General features: G+C 43.7%; 1 protein-coding gene and 1 long non-coding RNA gene across 11 annotated transcripts in view; both read left to right on the top strand.

Annotated features, from left to right (window-relative positions):
- Window positions 1-26,716, top strand: part of LOC310698484 — a 219,114-nt gene that overhangs the window by 101,133 nt on the left and 91,265 nt on the right. The gene's annotated exons all lie outside the window — the stretch shown is intronic.
- NTNG2 (netrin G2) overlaps window positions 1-26,716 on the top strand; it is a 124,226-nt gene that overhangs the window by 45,006 nt on the left and 52,504 nt on the right. For all 10 annotated transcript variants that reach the window (XM_083485552.1, XM_083485555.1, XM_083485556.1 and 7 more), the window contains exon 3: window positions 9,235-9,875. In XM_083485552.1, the coding sequence (XP_083341678.1) occupies window positions 9,235-9,875 (641 nt within the window). The remainder of the gene's footprint in view (window positions 1-9,234; window positions 9,876-26,716) is intronic.

Here is a 26,716-nt window from a genome sequence, read left to right as displayed (position 1 = left end):
GCTGTTTATTAAAACCTTTCCCCAGCAGGAGCAGGCGCGGTAAATACACAGGCTGATTCATTAGTGCTCCTGACCATCTGCTCCTCAGAGCTGGGGCTGAGCTTTTGACTCCACAAGTTGGGTCAGAAGGAGGGGGTAGGGGGGCGGTCGGTCTGTGGCAGCAAGGTTAGAGATTTACACATCTCCCACGTCTGTTGGGTGTCGGACTCTGCCATGACGGAGAAGATTTATTTGAGGCATGGGGTGGGGGGTGGGAATAAAGAAGCTGCAGAGGACCCACTGTTTTCACCAGAGTGTGTGAGGCATCAAGTGGCGTTTGCATGCTGCTGCTTCTCACTTTCCTGTCCCCCTCCCCCTCGTCTCATAAAGTACCATTGTTTCAGACACAAGCAAATTATTGTTGACATGGTTCCTTCCTGTGACATCTTGCAGGATCTGGAAGAAATGCTATCCTAACTTAAGCGCTTTGCTGCTGTCCTCAGCAAAATGGGAACTTTGTAAACTAATCGGGTAATCTTTAAGCCAGAGGCCAGCAGCAGTGTCTTAGGACACCCAAGCTGGTACATAAGGAGCTCTCAAGGGTGTGACAAGGTCCTTAAGACTCCCAATGTCCAAGGGAGAGGGGGGGCGCGCTGATAAAGACTCCCATCTGAGACAGGGGATCAGTTCAAAGCCAGGGGCTCATAAGGACACTGCCAGGCTCCCATAGCCTGCAGGTGGATTGCCCTCTGAATTAGGAGTGTGAGTGGTCCACAAACTGTGCAGAGAATCAGAGAGATATCCTCGTTCCTGTCATCACCCATTGACACAGACTTAGCAGGATCAACACCAAAGAAGCAGCCAGAGCTCTGCAGCAGGTGTCCCTTCGAGAAAGAAGTTCCTGTTTCAGGAGCTGCCTGCTTATCACCCCTGCTCCTAAGTAAAGTGCTCCTATAGGCAAGAGGTTTTTTGCAGGTGGGTTGTGCAATATGACATTGGCGCAATAATACTGCATTAATGGTGGATTTCTATGGGACCGTCCACACATAATTCTGCTTCATTAGTTGTTCTGCGATGCTGGGGGGTGTCTCTGTGATGCTGGGGGGTGGGGGCAGGGGCTCTTGCACTGAAGCACAACAAAAGCAGGACACATACAAAAAATCCCAGAACCTCCTTCGGTAGGAAAAGGATTTTAGCAAGAAGCTATGTGACATGCACAGTGGAAGTGAATTAGTGTGTCCACCCTGAATCTTCAGTGGATACAAACAGATTTGAAAATGGAACAATGCTTGACCAACCCAATACCATAATGGGCATGAATAATCAGAAATGCACAATAAAAAGCATGTCTTGGGGAGATGCAAAGGTTTAGAGTGGCAAAGAACTGCAGGTCAAAATTCCCAATATAATCTGCCAGATATTGCCCCTGTGTGGCAAATAGTGTTGTAGAGACTAGACAGGGAGACTTTGTTCATTGTTGGCTTACAGAAACACACTCACTGATCGGCAAACTGCCACATGAGGTTTGGTCACTGAGATTTGCTCACATCCCCATACTAGGGATGGATGAATTTGTCCATTTTGGTTTCTCATGTTTCTAGTCTTCAGTACGCTACATTTCCGCATAGGTATAGACATCTTCACAAAAACGCATCAGATTTTTAATGCACATTTCTCTTAATATAAGCATTTTCATTTGCAATTTTGCCTAATGTGCACCTTTTATTTTTGCAAGCCATTTCTCCTACCAGAATTCATTTTTGTATGCTATTGTCACTAATAGATGCGTTTTATGCACACTTTCCCTAATAATACAGAGTTTTGTATTTATTGGGGGGGGGGTTGGAGAAGTACATTTGAAAATTTGGGGACAGGTTAGTTTTGAAGGAGGGAAGCAGTGTTTTGGTTTGGATGACACTTCCTAGTGAGGGTAGTTCTGCTAGCTAGACCACTTTAAGCTTCTCATGCAAGCACCACTGGTTTCAAATCTGCTTTTGCCTGGGAAAAGCTCACCCAGATTCTACTGAGTATGATTAGAGTTCCTATATGTTTAAGGGATTTGGAAAATAATGAAAACATAAGCATTGTATTTCAGTAGGTTCAGGTCGCATTCACACCATACATTTAAAGCACTATTCTGGGAGCTGGAGTTTGTTAAAGGTGCTAAGAGTTGTTAAAAGGCCCCTGTTCCCCTCCCAGAGCTACAATTTTCAGAGTGATGTAACAGTCAAGACCAGAGTTCAAATCCCCCCTGAGTCATGAACCTCAGAGGGTGAACTTGGGCCTGTCACTGCCTCCATACCTAACCCATCTCAGAGGGTTGTTGTGAGGATAAAATGGGGAGAAACAGGAGAAACATGCGTGTCAACTTGAGCCAGTGTGGTGTAGTGGTTAAGAGCAGTGGACTTGTGATCTGGTGAACCGGGTTCGTGTCTCCGCTCCTCCACATGCAGCTGCTGGGTGACCTTGGGCTAGTCACGCTTCTTTGAAGTCTCTCAGCCTCACTCACCTCACAGAGTGTTTGTTGTGGAGGAGGAAGGGAATGTTAGTCGCTTTGAGACTCCTTAGGGTAGTGATAAAGTGGGATATCAAATCCAAACTACTACTATTACTACTACTATTCTTCTTCTTCTTCTTCTTCTTCTTCTTCTTCTTCTTCTTCTTCTTCTTCTTCTTCTTCTTCTTCTTCTTCTCCTTCTTCTCCTTGGATGAAAGGTTGGATAGAAACGTAGTTAATAATAATAATAATAATAATAATAATAATAATAATAATGTATTCCTCTGTGTATGAGTGTGCTTGTGTGTATGTAGAAACATTCTTTCATGTGGATTTTCAGTCTCACATCAAAAGAGCCCTACTGAATCAGGTCTAAGGGGGCTCATCTGATCCGGCTTTCTGTTCTCATAGTAGTCAGCTAGATGCCCCAGTGGGAAGCCTACAAACAGGACTAGAGCACAACACCCTTGTGATTTCCAGCAACTGTATTCAGAGGCTTAGTGCCTCCAACACTGAAGGTGTAACATAGCCTGCATAGCTAGTAGCAGCCACTTATAGCCTTATCCATGAATTTTTTGTCTAAACCCTATTTTAAAAGCAGGGCAAGAAAACTCTTCCGCATGACATCTTATTCTATGTACAACACGTGGGGGCTGGCAGTTAGTACTGACTCTAGAGTTGCTTCCAGATGACGCGGCACAGGATTTCAAGTGGCAGGGCTGCTGACTCAGTGGGCAGGAGCACCTGCAAGCCATACGCCATCCCTGTGCCCTTCACTGCCAATCCAAACAGCAAGCCTGACTCTAACAGGATCAGAACAGATGGCACCGTCCAAAACAGTTGCTGCAGCTCGAACACCCCTGCAATAGTCTCTGCTCTTCCTAAATTCCCCTCCCCTCTTCTGATTGAGTTCTCCAGAGCTAAATCTGTCATGGATAAGGATACAGTTTGAATGCAGCCTGTTTGTTTTTGTTTATTATTTATGGTGAAGATTTATGCCCTGGCCTTTCAACTGCAGCTGCTCTTTCTCTGGCCAATGGAGAGGGCCAGACTGATCTCCCCCTTGCTGCAATTCTCCTCTGGAGAGCTAGGGGGTGCTGCCTTCCCATGACCCTTGGTCCTATGGCCAGTGGCTGAGACCTCAGTATTCTGCCCTTCAACTCTACAGTCACAGAACAACTGGCAGTCTGAACTGAACGTTCTTTCTGGCAAGGAGAAAGGGGAAACGGCTGCCATTTTAATTTCCCCCAAATGCACCCATCACAGCATCTATTCTGGGCAGTGTGGAAAATATTAATGGTTGCTACTGAACTTAGTTCAGGATGGGTGCAGAGACCATATTCTGCTTGGAGTGCTGGCCCTTGGCAATTTTTGCAGGTGCCAGGAATGGGCCTAGCTTGATCCTTGGTCATGCCCAAGGCTACCAGGTGAGCACTACCCAGCTATGGGAATTTTTTTGCTACGTATTATACAGTGAACAAAGGTGGTTTGGAAAGGGAGCTGGGATTCAGAAGAGTCATCTACAGTGGTGCCCCGCAAGACGAATGCCTCGCAAGATGGAAAACCCGCTAGACGAAAGGGTTTTCCGTTTTGGAGGTGCTTCGCAAAACGAATTTCCTATGGGCTTGCTTCGCAAGACGACAACGCCTTGCGAGTTCCTGCTGGTTTTCCCCCCTCCCCCTCCCCTTTCTAAGCTGCTAAGCCGCTTATCAGCTGATCCGATCAGCAGATAAGCCGCTAAAAGCCGCTAATCCATCAATGGGCTTGCTTCGCAAGATGAAAAAACCGCTAGACGAAGAGAATCACAGAACGGATTCTTTTCGTCTTGTGAGGCACCACTGTAAATGAGAAGAAAATGGATACATTTAGGCTGTATTGAGCTGAACTCTAAGCAAGAGTAGGCCCACTGAAATGAATAAACCTAAGTTAGTCTTGTCCTTCAGTTTCAATAGGTTTTCTCTGAATAGAACTAGCAGTGGACACAACACCCTGTGTTTGTGTCCTAAGATCAACCTACACTGACTGGCAGCAGCTTTCCAGGGTTTCTGCCTGAGGTCTTTCCTAGCCCCTCCTAGCGATGCCAGGGAGTGAACTTTGGATCTCCTGCATACAGAGCTGGTACTCTAGATCACCTTCTCCCAAATAACTCCATTACACGTTCAGGCACACTACTTTTTGTTTAGTGATTTAAATGACAGTACAGCGGTACCTCGGGTTAAGAACTTAATTCATTTCAGAGGTCCATTCTTAACCTGAAACTGTTCTTAACCTGAGGTACCACTTTAGCTGATGGGGCCTCCCACTGCCGCCGCGCTGCTGGTGCACGATTTCTCTTCTCATCCTGAAGCAAAGTTCTTAACCCAGGGTACTATTTCTGGGTTAGTGGAGTCTGTAACCTGAAGCAACTGTAACCTGAAATGTCTGTAACTGTACCACTGTATTGACAACATCCTCCCCCCCACCAAGGCAAAACAGGAACACAGGGACCATAAAATAGAAGTAAACAGAAACAATTGGAATGTGTACAGTGCTTTAGATAAGTGTCCCTAGGAAAAGACATAATCTGACCCACTTTGAAGCCCATCTGTTTGTCTCAGGCAGCCACCCTTATAAATACTAATCTCTCGTCTTACCCCCATTAGGAGGCCCTGGCATACATCTCTCTCTCTCTCTCTCTCTCTCTCTCTCTCTCTCTCTCTCTGTGTGTGTGTGTGTGTGTGTGTGTGTTTAAATGAGATTGGTATTGTTTATCATTTCATTCTGACAGTGATAATAAGCTGAGGGTTTGGGTGGGCATTTCTTAAAAGCTATCTCTGCAGCTTTTACTGTTTGCAGCAGATGTCTGCTTTATTTAAAATACTCAACAGCTTAGCCACTAATAGCATAATTTCACTTAAAATATATTATGGGGGGGAGAGGAGGTTGAACTACAAAAAAAACTACGAATGTTTTGATCAGTGTGGTGGGGGAAGGAATTTGCCTTTTCCATCAACAGCCCAATCCTAGTGGTCTAAGGGGAAGGTGAAACTTCGGTTGAATTTGAGGGTTGCAAAAACAGGTTTTGGCAGCAGAGTGAGTTTCATAAAGGGATAACCTTGCTTAGCTTCATCCTTGTTGTTTTCACATCCCCACTGCAGTTGTTAGGGATGTAAGATAATTTCTTTTGGTCTGCATTTTAAAGCAGGCCAACTTAAGTCACAGTTCCTGGACTTATACGAGGATTGGAATGCATTAATTCATTGGATCGCACACTTCTCTGGATTTTCTGAGGCACTTTTGGGTTGCTGTTTTTTTAAAATAAAAATATAGATAAATAAGTGCCTTTTGCAGGAAAGATGTGCACAAAAATGTTAATTTAGGGGAAATATATAGAACAGCACAGCCCCCAAAGAAAGGTTAAGGGGGATGCTTACAAAATGTTATTCAAGTGGGAGGTGTTCCTAAAATGCAAATATTAAGGGGTAATCCACAAATTAAATGTGGATTTTTTTAATGTTATTGCTACCAAAAAAAATGTGCAGAAAATGAAGGACTGATTAATTAATTAATATACCATTTGATGCCAAAATAAGCTTCTAAACAATTTTGGTTGTATGCATGCATAACTGTCACAGAATGGAAACAGGATGTAGAACAGACTCCCATGAGAGGTGGTGGACTCTCCTTCCTTGGAGGTTTTTAAGCAAAGGTTGGATGGCCACCTGTCATGGATGCTTTAGCTGAGATTCCTGCATTGCAGGGGGTTGGACTAGATGACCTTCAGGGAACCTTCCAACTCTACAATTCTATGATTCTATGAATGGAAGAGGTTGAGGTTCCTAGCTGTTAACCATGATGGATAATGGATCTCCTATATATAAGAACATTATGTCATTGAAAAACAGGTGCTGAATTTGAGTGGGGGCAAGGAGATAAGACAAGGGAAGGCTCTTGTTTTAAGCCCTGATTCAGTGGAGGTTAATCCATGATGGCAAGTGGGGCACTGCCCCACCAACTCCAGTCTGCCTCAGCCAATCTCCACCTGCCTACCTCCTTGCAACCAGTGTAGGAGGTGGCATTGTCCGTCAACCTCCCTCCTTCATCTCAATATTCCCTTAGTGGAACGCAGCAGGGAGGATAGAGTGTCCTAGTTGGCCACTGTAGAAACAAGATACTAGACTAGAACTTCTGATCTGTTCTAGCAGATCTCCTCTTATGCCCAAGTAACTGTCATGAGTTTCGAGGATAAATCTTGGAGGGACCGGTCAGATGAGGAAAAGCGGTGGGAAAATTGCAAAGAGCTGGAGGCTGGTGATCCTGGGAAGGAACCATGTCTGAACCCCATGAGACATCAGAAGTGTATGGTGGGTGGGGAGCGTGACAAGCAAGGAGTTTGATTACAGTGGTACCTCGGGTTAAGTACTTAATTCGTTCCGGAGGTCCTTTCTTAACCTGAAACTGTTCTTAACCTGAAGCACCACTTTAGCTAATGGGGCCTCCTGCTGCCGCTGTGCCACCGGAGCATGATTTCTGTTCTCATCCTGAAGCAAAGTTCTTAACCCGAGGTACCACTGTATAGGGAGGGCCTCAGTGGGGTATCACTGGATCAACCCTTGCCAATGTGTGACATTTTAATGTATTCTTAATCTTTGTTGGAAGCCACCCAGAATGGCTGGGGAAACCCAGCCAGATGGGCAGGGTACAAATAAATTATTATTATTATTATTATTATTATTATTATTATTATTATTATCCAGCCCAAAGTTCCTGTTCCACCTATGCTGCTGGACTTTCCCCTCCCATCAACTCTAGCTGACAAGCCTCCACGTACAGAGGGGCGTCAGACCCAGCCCATCAAAAGGAGTTCCCATTTGCTCGCCCATCCTACTTACTATGCTAAAGCCATGCCCACCTAACTCCTACATCGGGGCAACCCAAGGGGCATGTCAACTGTTGGATCAATGACTTAACTCACTTAGCCGTGCATTGCACCTACTGTACCTTTGACCCTTGTCTTGCTTATGTACTATAATGATTTGAGCATTAAAGCTTTGAGCAGAAACTGTAACCCAAGTTCAAGCTGTTCATTCAGTGGGAGCCAGAACAGTAGCAGCCCAACTAAAGTGACTTGTACTTGGTGCTTGCACTACAATAAGGAGGCCTCTGCAGGCAGACCCTCTATATCCATGGAGAGGGACACCCACCAGATCCAAGGAGCCTTTTCTTCCCAGAAACTCCCATAGAATTCATTCATAGATATTATGGGTGATTTGCCCCACATGTCCAGAGGATGCTCTTCTGCAAATTCTGACATATCCTCCTGTTGGGTGATTTCCAATTAAATCATGCTTATGGTAAGTCCATACATAATGGGATCCATTGATTTTAGTAGATCTATTCTGATTGCGACTACTCTTGGGTTATCCCTTACACTTAGGTCAACTTCCATTTCAAAGGTCACAGAAGGGTTATTAGATGAAAGGAATAACATCTCCAAAAGTACCATATTTTTTGCTCTATAAGACTCACTTTTTCCCTCCTGAAAAGTAAGGGGAAATGTGTGTGTGTCTTATGGAGCGAATGCAGGCTGCGCAGCTATCCCAGAACCCAGAACCGCAAGAGGGATTGCTGCTTTCACTGTGCAGTGATCCCTCTTGCTGTTCTGGCTTCTGAGATTCAGAATATTTTTTTCTTGTTTTCCTCCTCCAAAAACTAGGTGCGTCTTGTGGTCTGGTGCGTCTTATAGAGCGAAAAACACGGTACATAAAAATTCTAATGCAGGAGAAAGCTGGAGAAGAAATGAAATAGTTCTGACTCGTTCCATGATGTAGGAAGGGATATACTGTATTGAGGTGACATTTCATGATGTATGGAGTCATGCATGATTCACATCATTTGTAAAACTCTTACCTTTCTTTCAAGTTTTGGCACAGTGTTGCTTCCTTAGAAAGATGATGTGAGGATGATGACGATGTGATTATTAAAAAGTATTTGCTTCTTGTCCTTTTACAGCATTATGGAAGAGCTCGTAACTCATCACAGAGCATTAGGAGCATAGGAAGCTGCCTTATACTGAGTCTGACCATTTGTCCATCTAGCTTAGACTATTGCTGGCAGTACTTCTCCTAGGTTCCAGGCAGGAGACATTCCCAGCCTACCTGGGGATGCTGGGATTGAACCTGGGACTACCTGCTTGCTAAGTAGGTGTTCTGCTATTGAGCTACAGCCCTTCTGCATGTTTTCATGCCAGAGGCCCAAAGTTCAATCCCTGGTGTCTCCAGTTAGAGCTATAAAAGGCCCTTGTCTGAAAACAATGACAATGATGACATTGAGCAAATTGGACCAATGTTTTTGCTTTCTTTAATGTAGCTTCCTAACTTCCTATTCAGTTTAGAATAGTCATGATCGGTAGTATGCTTTCCAAAACTATCAAGGTGACAATTTTGCAGTAAAAAGCCCTTTTGTATCTAATGATTTTGTTTTTAATGGCTGCCATCCTGCATCTCTGCAGCTGCATAGGAACATAAGAACCTACCATACACTGAGTCAGACCACTGATACATCTAGTACAACACTGACTGGCATCACCTCTTCAGAGTTTGAGGCAGGGAGTCTCTTCCAGCCCTACCAAGAGATGCTGAGCAGATTGAACCTGGGACCTTCTGCATGCAAAGCAGATGCTCTATCACTGAGGCATGTCTCCATCCCAAATGAATCCCCTGTTAGTTCTTGCTCTTTGCCATCCCTTTCTTCTCTTGTTACTCTTGTTGTCCTTTCAGGAAAACCCATATATGTGTGATGAGTGTGATGCATCCAACCCTGACCTGGCCCATCCACCCAAGCTGATGTTTGACAAAGAAGATGAAGGCCTGGCGACATACTGGCAGAGTGTGACATGGAGCCGTTACCCGGAGCCTTTGCTGGCCAACATCACACTTTCTTGGAACAAGAGCATTGAGCTGACTGATGACATCATAGTGACTTTTGAGTATGGGCGTCCCACAATGATGATCCTGGAAAAGTCCTTGGACAATGGGAGGACTTGGCACCCATATCAATACTATGCAGATGATTGCAACGAAACCTTCGGCATGCAAGCGCGGAGGGTCAGGAACCTCTCCACCACCAGCGCCAACAGGGTCATCTGCACAGATGAGTATTCCCGCTGGCCGGGCTCCAAGAAAGAGAAGAATGTACGCTTTGAAGTGAGGGACCGCTTTGCCATTTTTGCTGGGCCGGAACTCAAGAATATGGACAACCTTTACACCAGGCTAGAGAGTGCCAAAGGGCTGAAGGACTTCTTCACCATGACGGACTTGCGGCTGCGGCTGCTGAGGCCAGCACTAGGGGGCACCTACGTGCAGCGGGAGAACTTGTTCAAGTACTTCTATGCTGTCTCCAACATTGAAGTCACGGGCAGGTAACAGGAGATCTATTTCCTTCCTTCCTTCCTTCCTTCCTTCCTTCCTTCCTTCCTTCCTTCCTTTTCCATACATTTTCTTGGAGAGGAATAGTTGCTACTGAAGAATTTATTTACAGTAGTACCTCTGGTTACAAACTTAATTCATTCTGGAGGTCCATTCTTAACCTGAAACCATTCTTAACCTGAGGTACCACTTTAGCTAATGGGGCCTCCCACTGCCGCCAGGCCGCCAGCGTGCGATTTCTGTTCTCATTCTGAGATAAAGTTCTTAACCCGAGGTAAAACTTCCGGGTTAGCGGAGTCTGTAACCCGAGGTGTTTGTAACCCGAGATGTTTGTAACCTGAGGTATCACTGTATTTATTTATTTATTTAACAAAATGCAGCGCTCTAGTGTGCTTCAAAGAACAATTTTCCAAACCACTATATGTAGTGCCTCCCCACTCTGTTAAACAGCTTGCCTAGGCACTTGCTTCCCATACTGCTTGCTCACCTGCCTGCTGGTCTCCCATCATGCTGAAGTTGCCATGGCCACCTATTGAACTTTAGCATGACAACAGCCTTACAATTTTACTAGATAAAAAGAAAACATTGATATTCTCGTTAAAAAACAGGCATTTAGAAACATTCAAATGATAATTAAAATCAACAGTAACTAAGAAGAGATAAGATATATGTAATTTCTACATTTCTGGATAGGTTTGCCTAACAAAACTGGTTAGGCAATAAAAATTATTTTAAAATATCACAATATAATTGTATAAAAGACAAAGTAATCTAAATGAGAACAAAAGCAGAAAAAGAGAAGGAAAACAAAATATAAAGGTCTTTCTCAGATCTTAACCTTTGTCTCACACAGACAAAGGGTGGACTATCTCACCTAGGAGCTTACCTTTCCCCTTCCAGTTTTCCACCCTGGAAAAAACAGAAACAAACAAACAAACAAACAAACAATAAATAAATAAATAAATAAAACATGATTTTCTGTCTGTCAGTTACATTCCCCCAAAAATTGTTCAAAGTATTCACTCTTAGGATGACATCCTTCACTGAGCAATATTGTCACTTAACAGCAATGTTTTAAGCGGGTGCTGAAAAGAAGAAGGCATCAGCAGGCAGGGAGTTCCAAAGTGTAGGTGCTGCCACACTAAGAGATCGATTGCTTACAGGTGCAGAATGAGTGTTAGGTGGCAAATGCAATTTAGTTTCATTAATTAAACAATTAATTATGGCGTAAGCTTCTGTAAGCTACTGTCTACAGATCTGCAGAGTGTTATCCTAAGTCAGCAGAAATATATGCACATGGGGGTAGATTGAAACAAAATGCAAGAAACTGGTCTGTGTCAGCGACGCTGCAAAATAAGCATAGTAACAATGGACAGATTCTGTTTACTTTAATTTCTCTCAGTTTCTCGTTTATTCCAATTTTAAGTTCAGCTTCCCACATTTCTGCATCTGTTTGCTACCCCCCCACCCCGCAAATTCTTCATGAAAATTTGTCAACATATTAGAGCATATTTCTCCTAATATATACCTTTGTGAATGCAGTTTTTCCTAATGTAAATTAATACTAATTCCCCCTAATATCACACATTTCCCACTTTTTATGCACACATTTTTTAAAGACATTATTTATTTGGAGAGCTGCGTCATAGAATTCAGAGCAATGTAATTGTCAAAGGAGAGCTGTGTTTGGGCTTGTGGACTGTTTTAGGAAGTGTGAATTAGATACGTTTACATTAAAATGCCAACTGTATGGAATTTCTTCCCTACCCCTACTAAGGATGATGACATCTCCAACAGAGAAACTCACAGCTGGAAGTGTGTGTGTGTGTGTGTGTGTGAGAGAGAGAGAGAGAGAGAGAGAGAGAGAGAGAGAGACTCTATACCACCTAGATGGTTTGGCAAAGGAGCTTGGCGGTTCCAGCAGGTAGCTCAATGGTAGAGCATATGCTTTGGAGACAGGAGCCCCCAGATTCAATCCCCAGCATCTCCAGATAGGACTGGGATATCCCTGCTTGAAACCCTGGAGAAGTGCTGCCAGTCAGTGTGGACAGTATTGAGCTAGATGGACCAATGGGTCTGACTCAGTATAAAACAGCTTCTTAGTTTCTTAACTTTGGGGAAGGGTTGTAGCTCACTGTTAGAGCCCCTGTTTTACATGCAGAAGGTTCCAAGTTAAGTCTTCAGAGCTAGGTGGACTACTGGTCCATCTTATATTATTATCCATCTTATATTATTATAAGAACTATTAAATTATTACTCTGACAACATCTGTAGGGTCACAGGTTCCCCTTGGCTGATTGATACCACAAGACTTTCCTTCCCTACACTTGAGACAAGTGAAATCTGTGTTTATTGTTTATGAAGGGTGGTTTAGAAATATCATCATCCAGTTAAGCCCTTACTGTATGTTCCTTTTCCAGAGCCTCTCCTCTTCCTCTTCCTCTTCCTCTTCCTCTTCCTCTTCCTCTTCCTCTTCCTCTTCCTCCTCTCCTCTCCTCTCCGCTAGTGTGGCAGAGCACACACACCCCATCAAGCCCTACACAGCCATTCTTTAGGCATGTAGCTGGTGGCTGCTCTGACAGGAGACAATTACAGAATCAAATTACTGCCCCAAGAGGGATGGTTTCATTTGGAACTCTGTGTTTTTTTGTGCTCTAGATTGGGATGCAAAGTCAGAATCTCCCCATGAAAGTCAAGTTATGGCATCATCATCATCATCATGATCATATTTATTCCATTGGGTAAATGTATATAAAATGTAATTTGTAGGAGCCAACCTAAAGGGGCTTTTCCTTTCCTGACATCAAACCCACCAACCCCATCTACTGCAGACTTCTTCCTACAAGTATAGAACATCAGACATGTGCAACCTTCTCAACATATTCTAACATGAATGCACTTCCCATGTTTTGTAGGAGCATAAGAAGCTGCCTTATAACAATGAGTCAGACCACTTGTCCTTCTAGCTCAGTATTGTCTACATTGACGGGCAGTGGCTTTCCAGGATTCCAGGCAGGGGGGTCTTTCCTTGACCTACCAGGAAATGTCAGGAATTGAACCTAGTGCCTCCTGCATGCAAGACAGATGCTCTGTCACTGAGCTACTTAGCCACCTTCATTTACAAAGGAGGCAGGGAAGGTGAAGACCCCATCTGTGCTGTGAAGAGATTGAGGTGTGACGCTTCTGAATCAGCTCTGATTTCTGACCATTGAAGCATTTATATGTGATTCAGTTTGTAGGGAGATGGTTGAGACAAACAATATGTGACCTCACTGTGTACCTTGGGCCAAGCAACCTGTAGCCCTCTAGTTCATGCTACTCAAAGTGCTGGTCCATGGACCTCTGCTGGTCTGCAAGCCATTGGCTGCCAATCTGTGGCGACTCCACCACTGCCTGGGTTGGGTGGGACACTTAAGAGATCAAATATGGTGACAGACCCTAACACATTGTGGAATAAAATTGCTGGTCCACTATATAATTTGAGAAGCACTGCTTTAGTTGTTGTGCTGCAGCTCCCATCATCCCTGAGTGTTGGCCATGCTGACTGGGAGCTGATAAGTGTTGGAGTCTAACATCATCTGGAGGACCACGGGTTCCCCCATCCCTGCTGTGAGAGATATTGAGTGAGTCATTGGCCTTTCATCTTTTCTTTTGAAGAGTTAGTAGCAAAACATATTTCTTTAATGGGCACCAGTGGCCAGAAGTTGCTTGCTTAAATATGAGCATCAATGGCTAGAAGATGCTTGCTTAAACAAGCATTGATGACTCTTGTTGGTTGGTAGCTATTTTAATGGGTGCACCTGACCTACTTGAAGAAAAACATTTGGCAGGTGCAATGTAGCCAGAAAAGGAGACGGAAGTCTTGAGCTCTGCACCTAGCTGGAGAAAAGGAGTATTGAGAATGCTCAATGGGCATGTTGTTTGCTTCTGTGGGGAACTGATGCTACTTGATAGACTAGCATGGCCTCCAAAGGTCTTCTTGCCTCTCCAGCATGCAGGGATTTGGTCTGCCTTTCTTCATCTTTTGGAAACTGAGACTCAAGGGACCATGTAAAATACAGTATACTACTTTGAAAGTCCAGTTTTTAAAAAGGAACTAGTTCCAGTTAAAGTTTGAACTTTTACAAAACAAATTAGTTCAGTCCAAGTTCATCAAACTATTTTCTCGTTCATGAAAGGTTCATCCTTGGCAAAAGAATTAATAAGTAAAAATCAACATTCATAATGTTGCAAACTGCTGTGCTGAAATACAGGGTCCAAAAGTAAATCAGGAACCACACACACAAGTAATAAGATTTCTGACAGATCAACGGTGAAACTTTCCCTATAATTGTACTTCCATACTGGGGAAAACTTACCCAGTTTAATTTTTGCCAGCAACTCAGCCTGCAAGTTGCTTCTGTTGGAAGACAGCTTATCTCTTCAGCTGCAAAGATACAGAAAATGCCTCACATTCCTTCCTTCTATTTGCTTTGCAATAGTGATTAATTGACTAATCACCCTTAGTGCTTCCGTGTAGCTGCCTAATAAGCCTTAGAGCATTGCCATATTTTAGAGAGGAGATGCTTCCATTAGCTGGGTACTACAACAGAAAAGACAATTCTTTATCACTTGGTCATGCTGAACATCCAGGCAGATTGTTCTTCATTGCTCCAGAGGGCAGGACTAGAACCAATTGGTAGAACCTGGAGGATAGCAGATTGAGGCTAAATGTTAGAATAAATGTCCTAAGGATGAGGTGTTTGACAGTGGGACAAAATTGCTTCAGGATGTGTTGGGTGCCCCTTGAGTGGAAGGATTTAAGCACCTGCCAGGGATTTTTCAGCTGCTTCCTGCAAAGCAGTTCCTGCTCAGGGGGAATCTCAGAAACTCTCGTGGACAGTGAAGAGAAAAACTGACAGTGCTCCTAACTCCCTAATAGGCAAAACATCTACACACCTAAACCCAAACAAAACACAGAGCCTCCCTTCAAAAAAAGCAACCCCTCCCAATCTACCAACCAAAAGAAGAAGCACCAACCATTAAAAAACACTTTTTAAAAAATTGGGAGAGCCTTGGTGGTTACCATGGGAGGGCATGGGGGGGGCATGTTGCTACGTTGGCAAGGCCAGGACTTGATGACCTCCCAGATTCCTTCCAACTCGAAAATTCTCTTTCAATGAGGTTATTTCTGAAGTTTAATTCCCTTGTGTAGCTTTTCGCTTTTCTACCAAATTCTTGTTTTTATTTTTCCGCCTCTCTGTTCCATACCATATGTTGTGTTTCGACCTCAAGCCAAAAAGAAGCAAAGTAAGGTGGAAAGGGGGGGGGACTGCAGAGATGGCTGGTTTCCCATCCTGTTTATGCGTTCAGTTTGTGCTAGACTTTTAAGTAGGAAGGTTCCGGGGAAATTTTGACATTTGGAGGGGGAAAGGAAGGGGTTTTTACCTACCTGTGTTAGCTAAGAATTTTTTGGTCACCACATGATAAGAGAAAAAATTCAGTTCATTTCAAGATGTTTTTGAACTAAAAGGTGAATCTGCATGTTACTTTGATGAGTGGGCATCCTGTTTGCAGATAAGTGACAGAGGATGAGGAGGGATTCCATAATGGGAATTCAGGGCAGGAGGATATTTGCAACGGAAAGTGGGAGGAAGGGATCTATGGATCTCAGGAGCTACTGTGATCTATAGGAAGTTCCCTCGTGTGGCGAGCCCCTGAACTACAGGTGGTAGCTTCTCCATGGAGTACCTTCAGGCCCTGCACTGACTCCATCCATCCAGACTGGCCACTGACTCACCCAGGACAGAGAGGAGTATAAGATGACTTCCTGTTTGCAGTTGAACCTTGCTCTGTTGACCGGGGCCTCAATCTGTAGCCAGTTTCTTCAAGCTTCCCTCATCTGACTTGTTTTCCATACTCATGACCAGCTTCACTGCCTTTCTCTAAACTTGTTTCAATTTCACTGTTTTCTGTGCTCAATGTTACCATTCCTCTGCTTCCCCCAAACCCCAAAATGGTTGTGGAGGGGAGGGCCATGTGATTGGAGATCAGTACATATCCATTTCACCATGTGGTTACAAGTGTCATACTGTGATTGCCTGCCACATAAAGCCTAGGTGTTTTAACCTATACTATGCTGTGCTGGTAGGAACAAGTCACTAATCAAATTCAATCCACTCAACAGTGCTGGTACCAGTGTTGAAGATAGGTCTCAGAAAGGTCAAGAGAGATCATGTGATTTCCCTTTCCTAGTGCTGTCACAAGTCTCCATCTTGAAATGTTTCTTTAGGATGTATTTGTTTAACCATTTGAGATCCAAAATGGTCCTGGTATCACAATTTTTCTTTGGCCCTAAGAAATACATTTATTAAACCCCTGACTTCCTCTGAAGGATTGACAGGTTTGATGGCTCCTATCTCTGACCTAAACTTCCAAGTGTTTCTCTGGAGATTGAGGCATTGCAACAAAGAAGTTGTGAAGACGGGAAACAAACTCTAGAGCAGGGGTCTGCAACCCGCGGCTCTGGAGCTGCATGTGGCTCTTTTACACCTTTGCTGCGGCTCTGGGGCGGATACTAGCGAGGGGAGGAGGTGCATTGTGTGCCCCGAGACTCCCCACTGTGGCGGGCGCTGTACTGGCTGTGACGTCGCATGGGGGTGGTGCGTGTGTTAGTCACGCACTGTCCCGACGTTACATTCCCGCCCGCTGTCAGATCGTGGCTCCGGAGATATATTTGTTTTAAATGTCACAATGGTTTTGCGGCTCCCATGTTTTTTTCCCTTCGGAAACGGGTCCAAGTCTTTTTGTCTTAAAGGTTGCAGACCCCTGCTCTAGAGCATAGCCTTGAGCAACTGTTTCCAGAACCCACTGATCCAAAGTTACCCTCTCCCAATGGTGTTCAAAAGCCAGTAGACTCACTCCCACTGGAAGAGAAGCAACACTAGGGTCTAAGTCAGGAAGAAACACCTTTGTTTCCTCCCCTCTGATTTTTTTGAAAGGAGGATGACAAATTTCCAGGCTTAAAGAAAGACAAATGCCAACCTTCCTTATCCTGCCTACCCCAACAGTTTTCAAAGGGCGCAAATCCCCTATTCTTGGAAAACTGATGGTTTCCAAAAGAGCCAGTGTGGTGTAGTGGTTAAGAGCGGTAGTCTCGTAATCTGGTGAACCAGGTTTGATTCCCCACTCCTCCACATGCAGCTGCTGGGTAACCTTGGGCCAGTCACACTTCTCTGAAGTCTCTCAGCCCCACTCACCTCACAGAGTGTTTGTTGTGGGGGAAGAAGGGAAAGGAGAATGTTAGCCGCTTTGAGACTCCTTCAGGTAGTGATAAAGCGGGATATCAAATCCAAACTCCTCTTCTTCTTCTTTCCTCAAAAAATACTTTTTCTTGTCCTTGGTTTCCACCAGTTGGGTTCCAAAGACTCCCCTAACAGTTTAGCACCAAAGAAAGGCAAGGTCATGAGACGAGATTGAGTAGCAGCATTCACTGCCCACTGGCGTAATGAAACTTTCCTGCCAGCTACCATGAAGAAAGCTAGGGAATGAGGTGTATATTGCATATCTGCAAGTTCAGATGCATAAGCCACAAAAGAAAGCTCAGCAACTTTGCCAAAATAACTTTTGTGTCTGGATTTTCACGTTTTGAAATATGGCAACCCTGCATCTGATAGAATAATGGAAGAAGATGCTAGGGCAGCTATTGGAGGATCCACCACTGGATTCTTTAAACGGTTCATAATCCTGTCTGCGAAGAGGTAGTGTTTCTTAACCCCCTTAGAAGACAGCTTAGCCTTACTAGGGATATTCCATTATGCACCCCAAATCTCATCAAAGGCTTTTGAGAATGGAATGGTAATGAGTTTGTGATTAGCAGAGGGAAAAGCCTCAGAAGTCCAGTGCCCCCAAGGGCTGAGTGTTCAGTGGAGTTCACCGGCTTTTCCTCATTTAACTGTAACATGTGTCTGGCCTTAGCAAGCAAGGCCATAAAAACAGAAGTAGTAAATAGTCCAGGTTGAGGCTTCACAGTAATGACTTTCTCCTCAGACAAGTCCCCCTCCACCTTATCTGACTTCAAGGGTGATCTATCTGAGTCCAATAGTTTCCCCTGCATGACCACACATTCTGGGCAAACTGCGTCCATTAATTCAGGGGGTCTGAGAGCCAATGCAATCTGATGTAGCTGTCTTTTGGGCCACCACCTGCTCTTACTCCACCTGATGGATTGCAACCTGTCCTGTCCCAACCTCCACCCAAGTCCTTTTGGGAAGTAAGGGAGGTCTATTCATGGAAGATGTTTGGCTGTGTTTGAAACAAGAGTAATAACAAGCAAGTAGTAGGTCCTCCGTGTAGATAAGATGGAGAGAAGGCAGAACTGCTCAACACCTACTTTGCCTTTGCCTTCACCCAAAAGGAAAGCAGTGTCCAACCTGTGATGGCAGACTAAATGATGCAAGGAGGGAGCTGCCACCCAAGATAGGAAAAGAGGTGGTAAGGGAACACTGAGCTACTTTAAATGAATTCAGATATCCAGGGTCCAATGAGCTGCACTCAAGAGAACTAAAGGATCTGGCAGATATAATCTCACAGCCTCTATCTATAATCTTTTAGAATTCTTGGAGAATGGGTGAGGTCCCTGCAGACTGGAGGCGGGCAAATGTTGTCCCCATCTTCAAAAGGTGAGGGGAGACTTCTGGGGAGGAAATGGTGGGATGACTGTCTTTCTGTTGGCTCTCCGCTGGCAGAAGATAATGATGTGGTGATTGATGGTAGTCAGAAGAAGGTCTGGCTATCAAATCACTCTGGGGGAAAAGAGTATTTCAGGGAGTAACCTCAAATGCTCTGATCAAAACTGTTTTCTGCTGTCTGTGCCTGGAGGCTTAAAGTAAAGGTAAAGGGACCCCTGACCAATAGGTCCAGTCGTGACCGACTCTGGGGTTGCGGCGCTCATCTTGCTCTGCTGGCCAAGGGAGCCGGCGTACACCTTCCGAGTCATGAGGCCAGCATGACTAAGCCGCTTCTGGCGAACCAGAGCAGCGCATGGAAATGCCGTTTACCTTTGCGCTGGAGTGGTACCTATTTATCTACTTGCACTTTTTTGGTGTGCTTTTGAACTGCTAGGTTGGCAGGAGCAGGGACCAAGCAACAGGAGCTCACCCCGTCGCAGGGATTCGAACTGCCAACCTTCTGATCGGCAAGTCCTAGGCTCTGTGGTTTAACCACCCGCCTGGGGCCTTAGATGGGGACTAAAACAAGCTGGTTTGCATTTGAAGACCACATAGAAACCCTTCATAGGTATAAGGTTTGCATCCTCTCTTAAACATTTTTTAGAGAAGATAAGCTGTAACTTCTCTCTAATTTCCTATAATTTCTCTGCCTACTGATGAAAACTCACAGTTGGAAAACTTGTAAGAGCTGCTTTCTGTCTTTAAGAAGAGAGTGTCTAAAGCAAAGCAAGAAGCCTGATTTGTGGTTGACAATAAAGATTAAATGAACGAGGGAATTCCCTGTGTGAAACATATTTGTTTCTTTTTCTTCTTTTGAAAACAAAAATATTGCTGAGAAACTAAAAGTAATTTGGCCATTACTTCCTCTGTGGGAAAGAATCTTGTTTTGACTGTGATCTTAAGGTGAAAATCTTAAGGCAGAGTTGAGACATATAAACATCCAGTATGGCAAAGGTATCTTTGGAGTTCCCAGTGACTGTTGGTATTGCATGGCTGTTGATGACTGAACAATTAAAAATGACTAGATCAATGTTTAATGAAGGGGGAAAGAAAATAAATCAGAGAGATTTGAACTGAAAAACGGAACTGTAGATGACATTGAAACTTCAGGCAAAATTGATGAAAAGCTGGCAGGACTGGATGCTGAAACAGCAAAATTGGAGAAAGCAGATGGTAAAATGGAAATGCCTTTCATACAAGGGTTTGGAGAAGAAGGGCAAGAAAAAACCATAAATGGAGACATGAAGAGTCACCTGGATTTGGCATCGATAGAGCTGAGAGAGAACAATGTTTTGGAAAAATTTCCGTCCTGGCTCTTCATCAGTTCTAGCAGAGAGAAAGCATTGTGCATACGATCTGAAGTGAATTTGGAGAATGATGTCACTAAATTTATGGTATGCTCCCTGGAAAAAGATTGGAAGAAGTGGAAGGTTCAATCCTAGAGGATATTGGAATACTACACACAATAGAAAATGGAAATACAACAGGAAATGGAAACTGAACAGGAAATGGAAACTGAATATACTGAACTGGGTGTGAATTAAAAGATATATAACAAGAAAAGAATTATGGAATATTATTTCAATATGTGATTTTAACATGGGCACAGATGGAAGAATTTACTATTACTCAAGATGGAGACATGGTTGTGGGAATTACTGGAGGCAAAGTTGATATTAAAGTAAAAACACAGTTGACATTTACAACTAATAATAATAATTTAGGATCCACTCTTGGAATTTTTGTAGAAAAGTTATGAATTATTCTGAGACACTTGGATTTAAAAGAAACATTGTTTAACAGAAAGTGGAGAAGAAGGGTGTTATCATGGAGTGAATGTATTTTTAAAAAAAATGTAACTGGAAGGTGAAAATCAGAATTTTTCTTTGTTTCTTTTCTCTCTCTTTTTCCTTTCTTCTTTCTTTTTCTTTTTCTTATTCTTGTTTCTCTTGTTCTTTTCCCTTCCTTTCTTCTTTGCTTGGGGCCTTTATTATGGTCCAGAGATTGTAAATGCATTGGGGTAGTAGATGTTTGATGGGGGGGACTCTGGGTGGGAGACATAGAAAGGAAAGGAGAACCAAAGATCCCAGGTGAGAGCTGGAATGCGCTACTACCTTCTGTGAGTGTTAAGGGTTTAAAACTACCTTTAATAGAGGACTCCATACTCTGTTTTAACTTTTTGTAGTTGTTTTTGTTTTATTTACATTAGTTTTCTGTATCTTCTTGTATCATGAATAAATTTTAATAAAAATCTTAACGGCAGTGGGGGAGAAGACCCAGGTAGCTACCGACTGGTTTGACATCAATACCAGGAATAGTCCTAGCACAGATAATCAAATGATTGGTTTGTGAGCACTTAGAAAAGGATAATTACTAAGACTCAGCATGAGCTTCTCAAAACAAGCTATGTCAGACAAATCTCATTTCTTTTCTTTTTATAGAGTTACAAGCTTGGTGGATCAGGGGAATGCTGTGGGTGTAGTGTATAGTGATTTCAGTAAGGCTTTTGACTAAGTCCCCCATGATATTATTGTGGAGAAACTGGTAAAATGTAGGCTGGATGAGGTAACTGTTAGGTGGATTTGTAGCTAGTTGACTGACTAAATCCAAAGAGTGCTAACTAATGGTTTCATTTCATCCTGGAAAAAAGTGATATTGGGTGCCTCAGGGTTGTGTCCTGGGCCCATTGTTGTTAAATGTCTTTATAAACAACTTGGATTAAGGTATTGAGGGGATGCTTATCAAATTTGCTGATGACACCAAACTGGGAAGCGTAGCCAAAGCTACAGGACGGAATCAGAATTCATAATGACTGGAGAACTGGGCCCAAACTAACAAATAAATTCCAATAGGGACAAATATCAGGTTCTGCACTTAGATAGGAAAAACCAACTGCAACAATATAAGATGAGGGACACTTGGTTTGCCAGTAGTACATGTGAAAAGGATCTAGGGGTCATATTAGACCTCAAGCTCAGCACGAGTCAACAGGGTGAAATAATTGTAGCACTCTATTCTGCCTTTGTCAAACCACCTGGAGTACTGTGTCTAGTTCTGGAAATCACAATTTAAGAAGGATATTGACAAGCTGGAACACGTGCAGAGGAGGATGACCAAGATGACCAAGAGTCTGGAAACCAAGGAATAGTTGAGAGAGTTGGATATGTTTAGCCTGGAGAAGAGGAGACCGAAGTTAGCCAACTTCAAATATATAAAAGGCTGTCTCACAGAGGATAGAGCTAGCTTGTTTTCTCCTGCTCTGGAGGCTAGGACCTGAAGCAATGGATTGGTGTTACAAGAAAGGAGATTCTGAATAAACATCAGGAAACTTTCTGACGGTATGAGCCCTTCAACAGTGGAATAGACTCCCTCAGGAGGTTGTGGGCTCTCCTTCCTTGGAGGTTTTTGAAGCAGAGGTTGGATTGTCATCTGTCAGGGATGCTTTAATTGAGATTCCTGCATTGCAGGGGATTGGACTAGATGACCCTCAATGTCCCTTCCAACTCTGCAATTCACTGCAGGCTTGCCTAGCCCATATTCTGAGGTACATTGGAGAGCTTGTGCTCAATCAACAATGGTCAGCTCAGGTCAATGATGTTACATTGGCAGGACAAATTATGCGATGCTTGCCAAACTTAGCTTTGGACCTGGCAAATATACTTGCTGGTTTCTCTCAGCACGTAGCATGTGATAACCTCCTCAATGAAATAATTTTTTTAAAAAATTTAGTTGGTCTCTAATGTACTACTGGACAATTATTAATTTATTTTATTTATTTCGACTGCGTCAGACCAGCATGGCTACCTACCTGAATCTCCTCAATGAAGTTATTGAACAAGGAGTGTAGTTCAGTGGTAGAGCATCTGCTTTGCATGCAGAAGGTCATAAGTTCAATTTCTGGCATCACCAGGTAGAGCTGGGAATGTCCCGAGCTTGAAACTCTGGAAAGCCACTGTCAGTCAGTGTTGAACTAGATGAACCAATTGCCAGATTTGGTGTGAGGGACCTTCCTATGTTCTTTTCAAAGCAAGAATCTCTCACCTGGTAGCTGAATGCTTGCCTCTAGAGTAATAGAGGAAACAAGTGACAAACAAAAACATCACATTTTGTAGTTTTGTTCGTAAGGTTAACCTGATTGGATTTGTAGTAAGGAATTGCTATTTGATGTTTCACAGCTTCTCTCCTTCCTTTGTTCTACTCAGCGCCATTTATTTAGAATTTATAAAGCAGCTACCCATGGTGAAAATACTATAAAATCATTGAAAGTGCTAAAATCATTAAAGTGCTAAAATCATAAAATGCAGAACGAATGGTCAACGCTGAATCAAATTAACTCTCTGAAAACACTTAATGACACAAAAATGTTTTCATTGAGTGGGGCGATATCAGAACTGGAGGTGCCTGTCTGATTAAATAGGAACATGGTTGTAAAATGCTGATCACACAATGGGAAAAGCTGTAGTTCACATAAAAACCAAATATGAGATACCTGTGGGGAAGTCAGGAGGGCTTCTTCTGATGCAGTGATTTGACTGGTGTATAAAGCACAAGGCTGTTCTCTAGGTAGCCTGGTCCTGGGTTGTTTATACTAACAATATTTGCTTGAACTTAGCTTAGTGAACTACAAGTAGCTAGTGCAGATCTGCTATGGCCAAAAGGTAGCCTGTAACATCCTGCAGCAGCTGCAATTTCCAAACCAACCTTATGGGTCACCTCAGCCTCTGTAATGTTGATCAGCTTGAAGAATACCAACTTTCCTGGTTTTGGTCTCTGTGGATGAGCCAAGGATTTAAATGGGGTCCTCTGCTGTACCAGAATGACCTTAACAGTATTCATTCCCTAGTCTACTGAGGGGCAATTTTAAAATCAGGGTCTTCTAATATGTAATCACTGCTTGGCATGAAAATACACTAAGGTAACTTCCAGATGAGCACTTTGATGTACATTCAGCCTGATTTGTTTGTGGAGCAATTAGATGACACTGGCTGTTTAATGAGCATTCATCCTGATTCAGTTGTGGGGGAAATAGATGGTGTTGTGGGATACCAACTGGAAACCGAGTGTCACCATTATCCTATATTTCCTAAAGCAAATTCCTACCACTTTCCTCAAAAAAAGGCTGAACTTTTGGGGAAGAGGGTTTGTGTTGCAAGGGCTCCAGGTCAGCTTTCTCTGTGCAGCCAGAGTGATTGAATCCCACCCCAGAAAATAGTGTTAGTGTGTCAGTATCCTAAGCCAGCCAAACCTAGCTTTTGGCCTGTGTCCTTGAGATTGAGAAAAGTTAGAAGCATAGCCAAAACTGCTGCAATGGGGGAGGGGGAGTGGCCTCTAGTTCTGGAGGACACGTTATTTTTATGCATCCTCCCCTCTCCCCTCTTTTCTTTCTTATATTCTTTTTCTTCCATCCTGTTCCTATTGATCCAATGGGTAACCAGAGAGGCACAGAACCTGGGACAGGAATAGAAATGAGAAAGCCCTTACTTGGCTAGCAGGCTCAAGTGCGTCAGACCAGAGAGGAGTAAATTGAGGAGAGGGAAGTGGAAAGACCTTTTCTCTCCCTGCAGATTTCTCCAGGGTTGTGTTCTCTTAACCTTCTGAGATACAGAGAAAAGAAGGCTCCCAGTATCTCCTTCCTTTGGCATTGAACGGGGATCAATCAGCAGGTGAGATGGAAAAGGCCAATGTTTGTTCTCTCTACCTCTCTCTCACACACACTCTTTCTCTCTACCGCTCTCTCTCCCTTTCCTTGTATTCATGTATTCCCTTGCCGACATAATTTTCTCCCCTATTTAATATCAGGTGGATATTCAAGTTGCATGAGCAGGCAGGATGTTAATTGAAGTTAATGGGGTGCGTTCTGGACACATGGCTTCAGTTATGAGGAAACCGTTTTGAGAAGCGCAAATCAATTACTGACTCATGATGAAGGCTTCTCTCTTTGCCTTTACTGTTTCGTGCATCCCTACCAGCTCTTTAATTTTATTCTAAATGTCTTCTTAAAAAATCCTCCACAATTAACTAATCCCATGGGAAAGAAAGCTCTGTGCTGTTTGTTAATGCTACAAAATGCTTAGCAGCTGCAACCACAGGGAATAATAATATATAATAACAACAACAGCAATAACCACAGCAATGAAGCCCTGGCAGCTCTAGCATTTATCAAAGCACGGATTAATTAATTAGAATAAATTATTCAATAAATTATTTTTGGTTTTCTGCTTCATGTGGTGCAGTATCTTCTGATGGCCTGCAACACATTGTGTTAACAGCCAAGCGTTCTCTTTTTAAAACATGCTAAGAACCTGCATTTTCCTCCTGTGGCATGCTGTGGATCCTTCTGTCCATGAAATCCAGTCCAAAGCTATTTCCACAAACCAAAGGCCAGACATTGGAGGCCTTGAGGGTTGGGGTTGGGGTGAGAGGCAGTTCAACCACTTCATCAAGGCCCTGCAAAGCTCTGTTATAGGTCAGAAGAGTGCTCTTTTGGTCCTCAGACTTTTTAGGGGGGTGAGAGGTCCTCCCTGGCAACAGTTTTCCTCCCATTATTACAAATGGAAGTTAATAAACTACAAAAGCTCCAGGGTAAAGCTCCCTTTCTGGTGGAAAGCTCCCATCCATGTCCATACAAGCATTTCCTTCAGATGTAAATAGCAGACTTACCTGGATCAGATATGTAAGACAGATTCTATAAGGATGGGGGAGAAATTTATTAAAGTCCACATTTAAAAGTGAACCTACTTAACTCAGTTTTCAAAACAATACATGAACTTAGCCATCATAAAATTTGGAGACATGTGAATTTTGAAGGATAGCTGTGTTTTAGTCCACATATGTTTTCAAAATTTGTGAATTTTGTAGGTTCACATTGAAATGCAAACCAAACCAAATTTCTCCCTGATCCCTAGTGAACAACCACCTACTTCTGAGTGACAATGTGTTTACTCAAACTTTGGGATTCCACTAAAGGTAAAGGTACCCCTGCCCATACGGGCCAGTCGTGTCCAACTCTAGGGTTGCGCGCTCATCTTGCTCAAGAGGCCGGGAGCCGGTGCTGTCTGGAGACACTTCCGGGTCACGTGGCCAGCGTGACTAAGCTGCATCTGGCGAGCCAGCACCAGCGCCGCACACGGAAGCGCCGTTTACTTTCCCACTCAAAAGCAGTCCCTATTTATCTACTTGCACTTAGAGGTGCTTTCGAACTGCTAGGTAGGCAGGAGCTGGGACCGAGCAACGGGAGCTCACCCCGTTGCGGGGATTCGAACCGCCAACCTTCTGATCAGCAAGTCCTAGGCTCTCTGGTTTAACCCACAAGGCCACCCGCATCCCTTGGGATTCCACTAAACCTGCTCAAACCTTTGCATGGATTGTACTGTTTTGGCTACATATTAGTCAGCATGCAAATAACAAGTTTTCTTTTAGTGTTTACCAGGGATGGGGAACCCATGTCCTTCCAGATCTTGTTGGATTTGCAACTCCCTTTAGTCCCAGCTAGCATGGCCACAGTGATGATGGGAGCTGTAGTCCAACAGGCTTCTGGAGATGTTCCCCTTCCCTGGCACATAGGATGATTCAGTAATAAACCCAGAAGTCCCAGAATGGGTCACTGTAGCATCACCCATCCTGGAGGCTTTCCCCTTTTGCTTTCTCACGTCCACTGGGAACCACAGCTCTGCTTCCTCACCTCTTACCTTGTACATCCCTGGCACTGACACTCCTCTCTTGTATCTGTCCAACCCCCAAAGTGCTGACTCGTAGCAACAGATGTTGCAGATGACTGTGAGAGAAGGATGCCCTTGTCCCTGCAACCTTTCCTTGGTGCCCTGCTGCCAGCATGCCTTACCTGTCCAAGAGAGCCTGCACATGTGTCCAACTGGCAGCTTTCAGACCTTACCTCATCATTTCCAGAGGAAGGGGGAAAGACCTTGTATTAAATATACATAAACAAGCAACTCACTCTCAGCCTTCTGCTATCTCTACAATAAGTCCATTTTATCCTAACTCTGTTAGGATAACATGCTGGATAATTCAACTTGATTGTGGATTGTTGAAGGTCCTGGGTTCAATCCTTGACAACTCCAGGTAGTGCTGAGTATGTCTGCTGCCTGAAAACCTGGAGAGCTGCTGCC

The sequence above is a fragment of the Podarcis liolepis genome (genome assembly GCF_965112155.1).
Source record: "Podarcis liolepis genome assembly, chromosome: Z".
Taxonomy (NCBI): Eukaryota; Metazoa; Chordata; class Lepidosauria; order Squamata; family Lacertidae; genus Podarcis; species Podarcis liolepis.
Note: the sequence above shows the minus strand (reverse complement) of the source record. Positions and strands in the feature narration are given on the sequence as shown.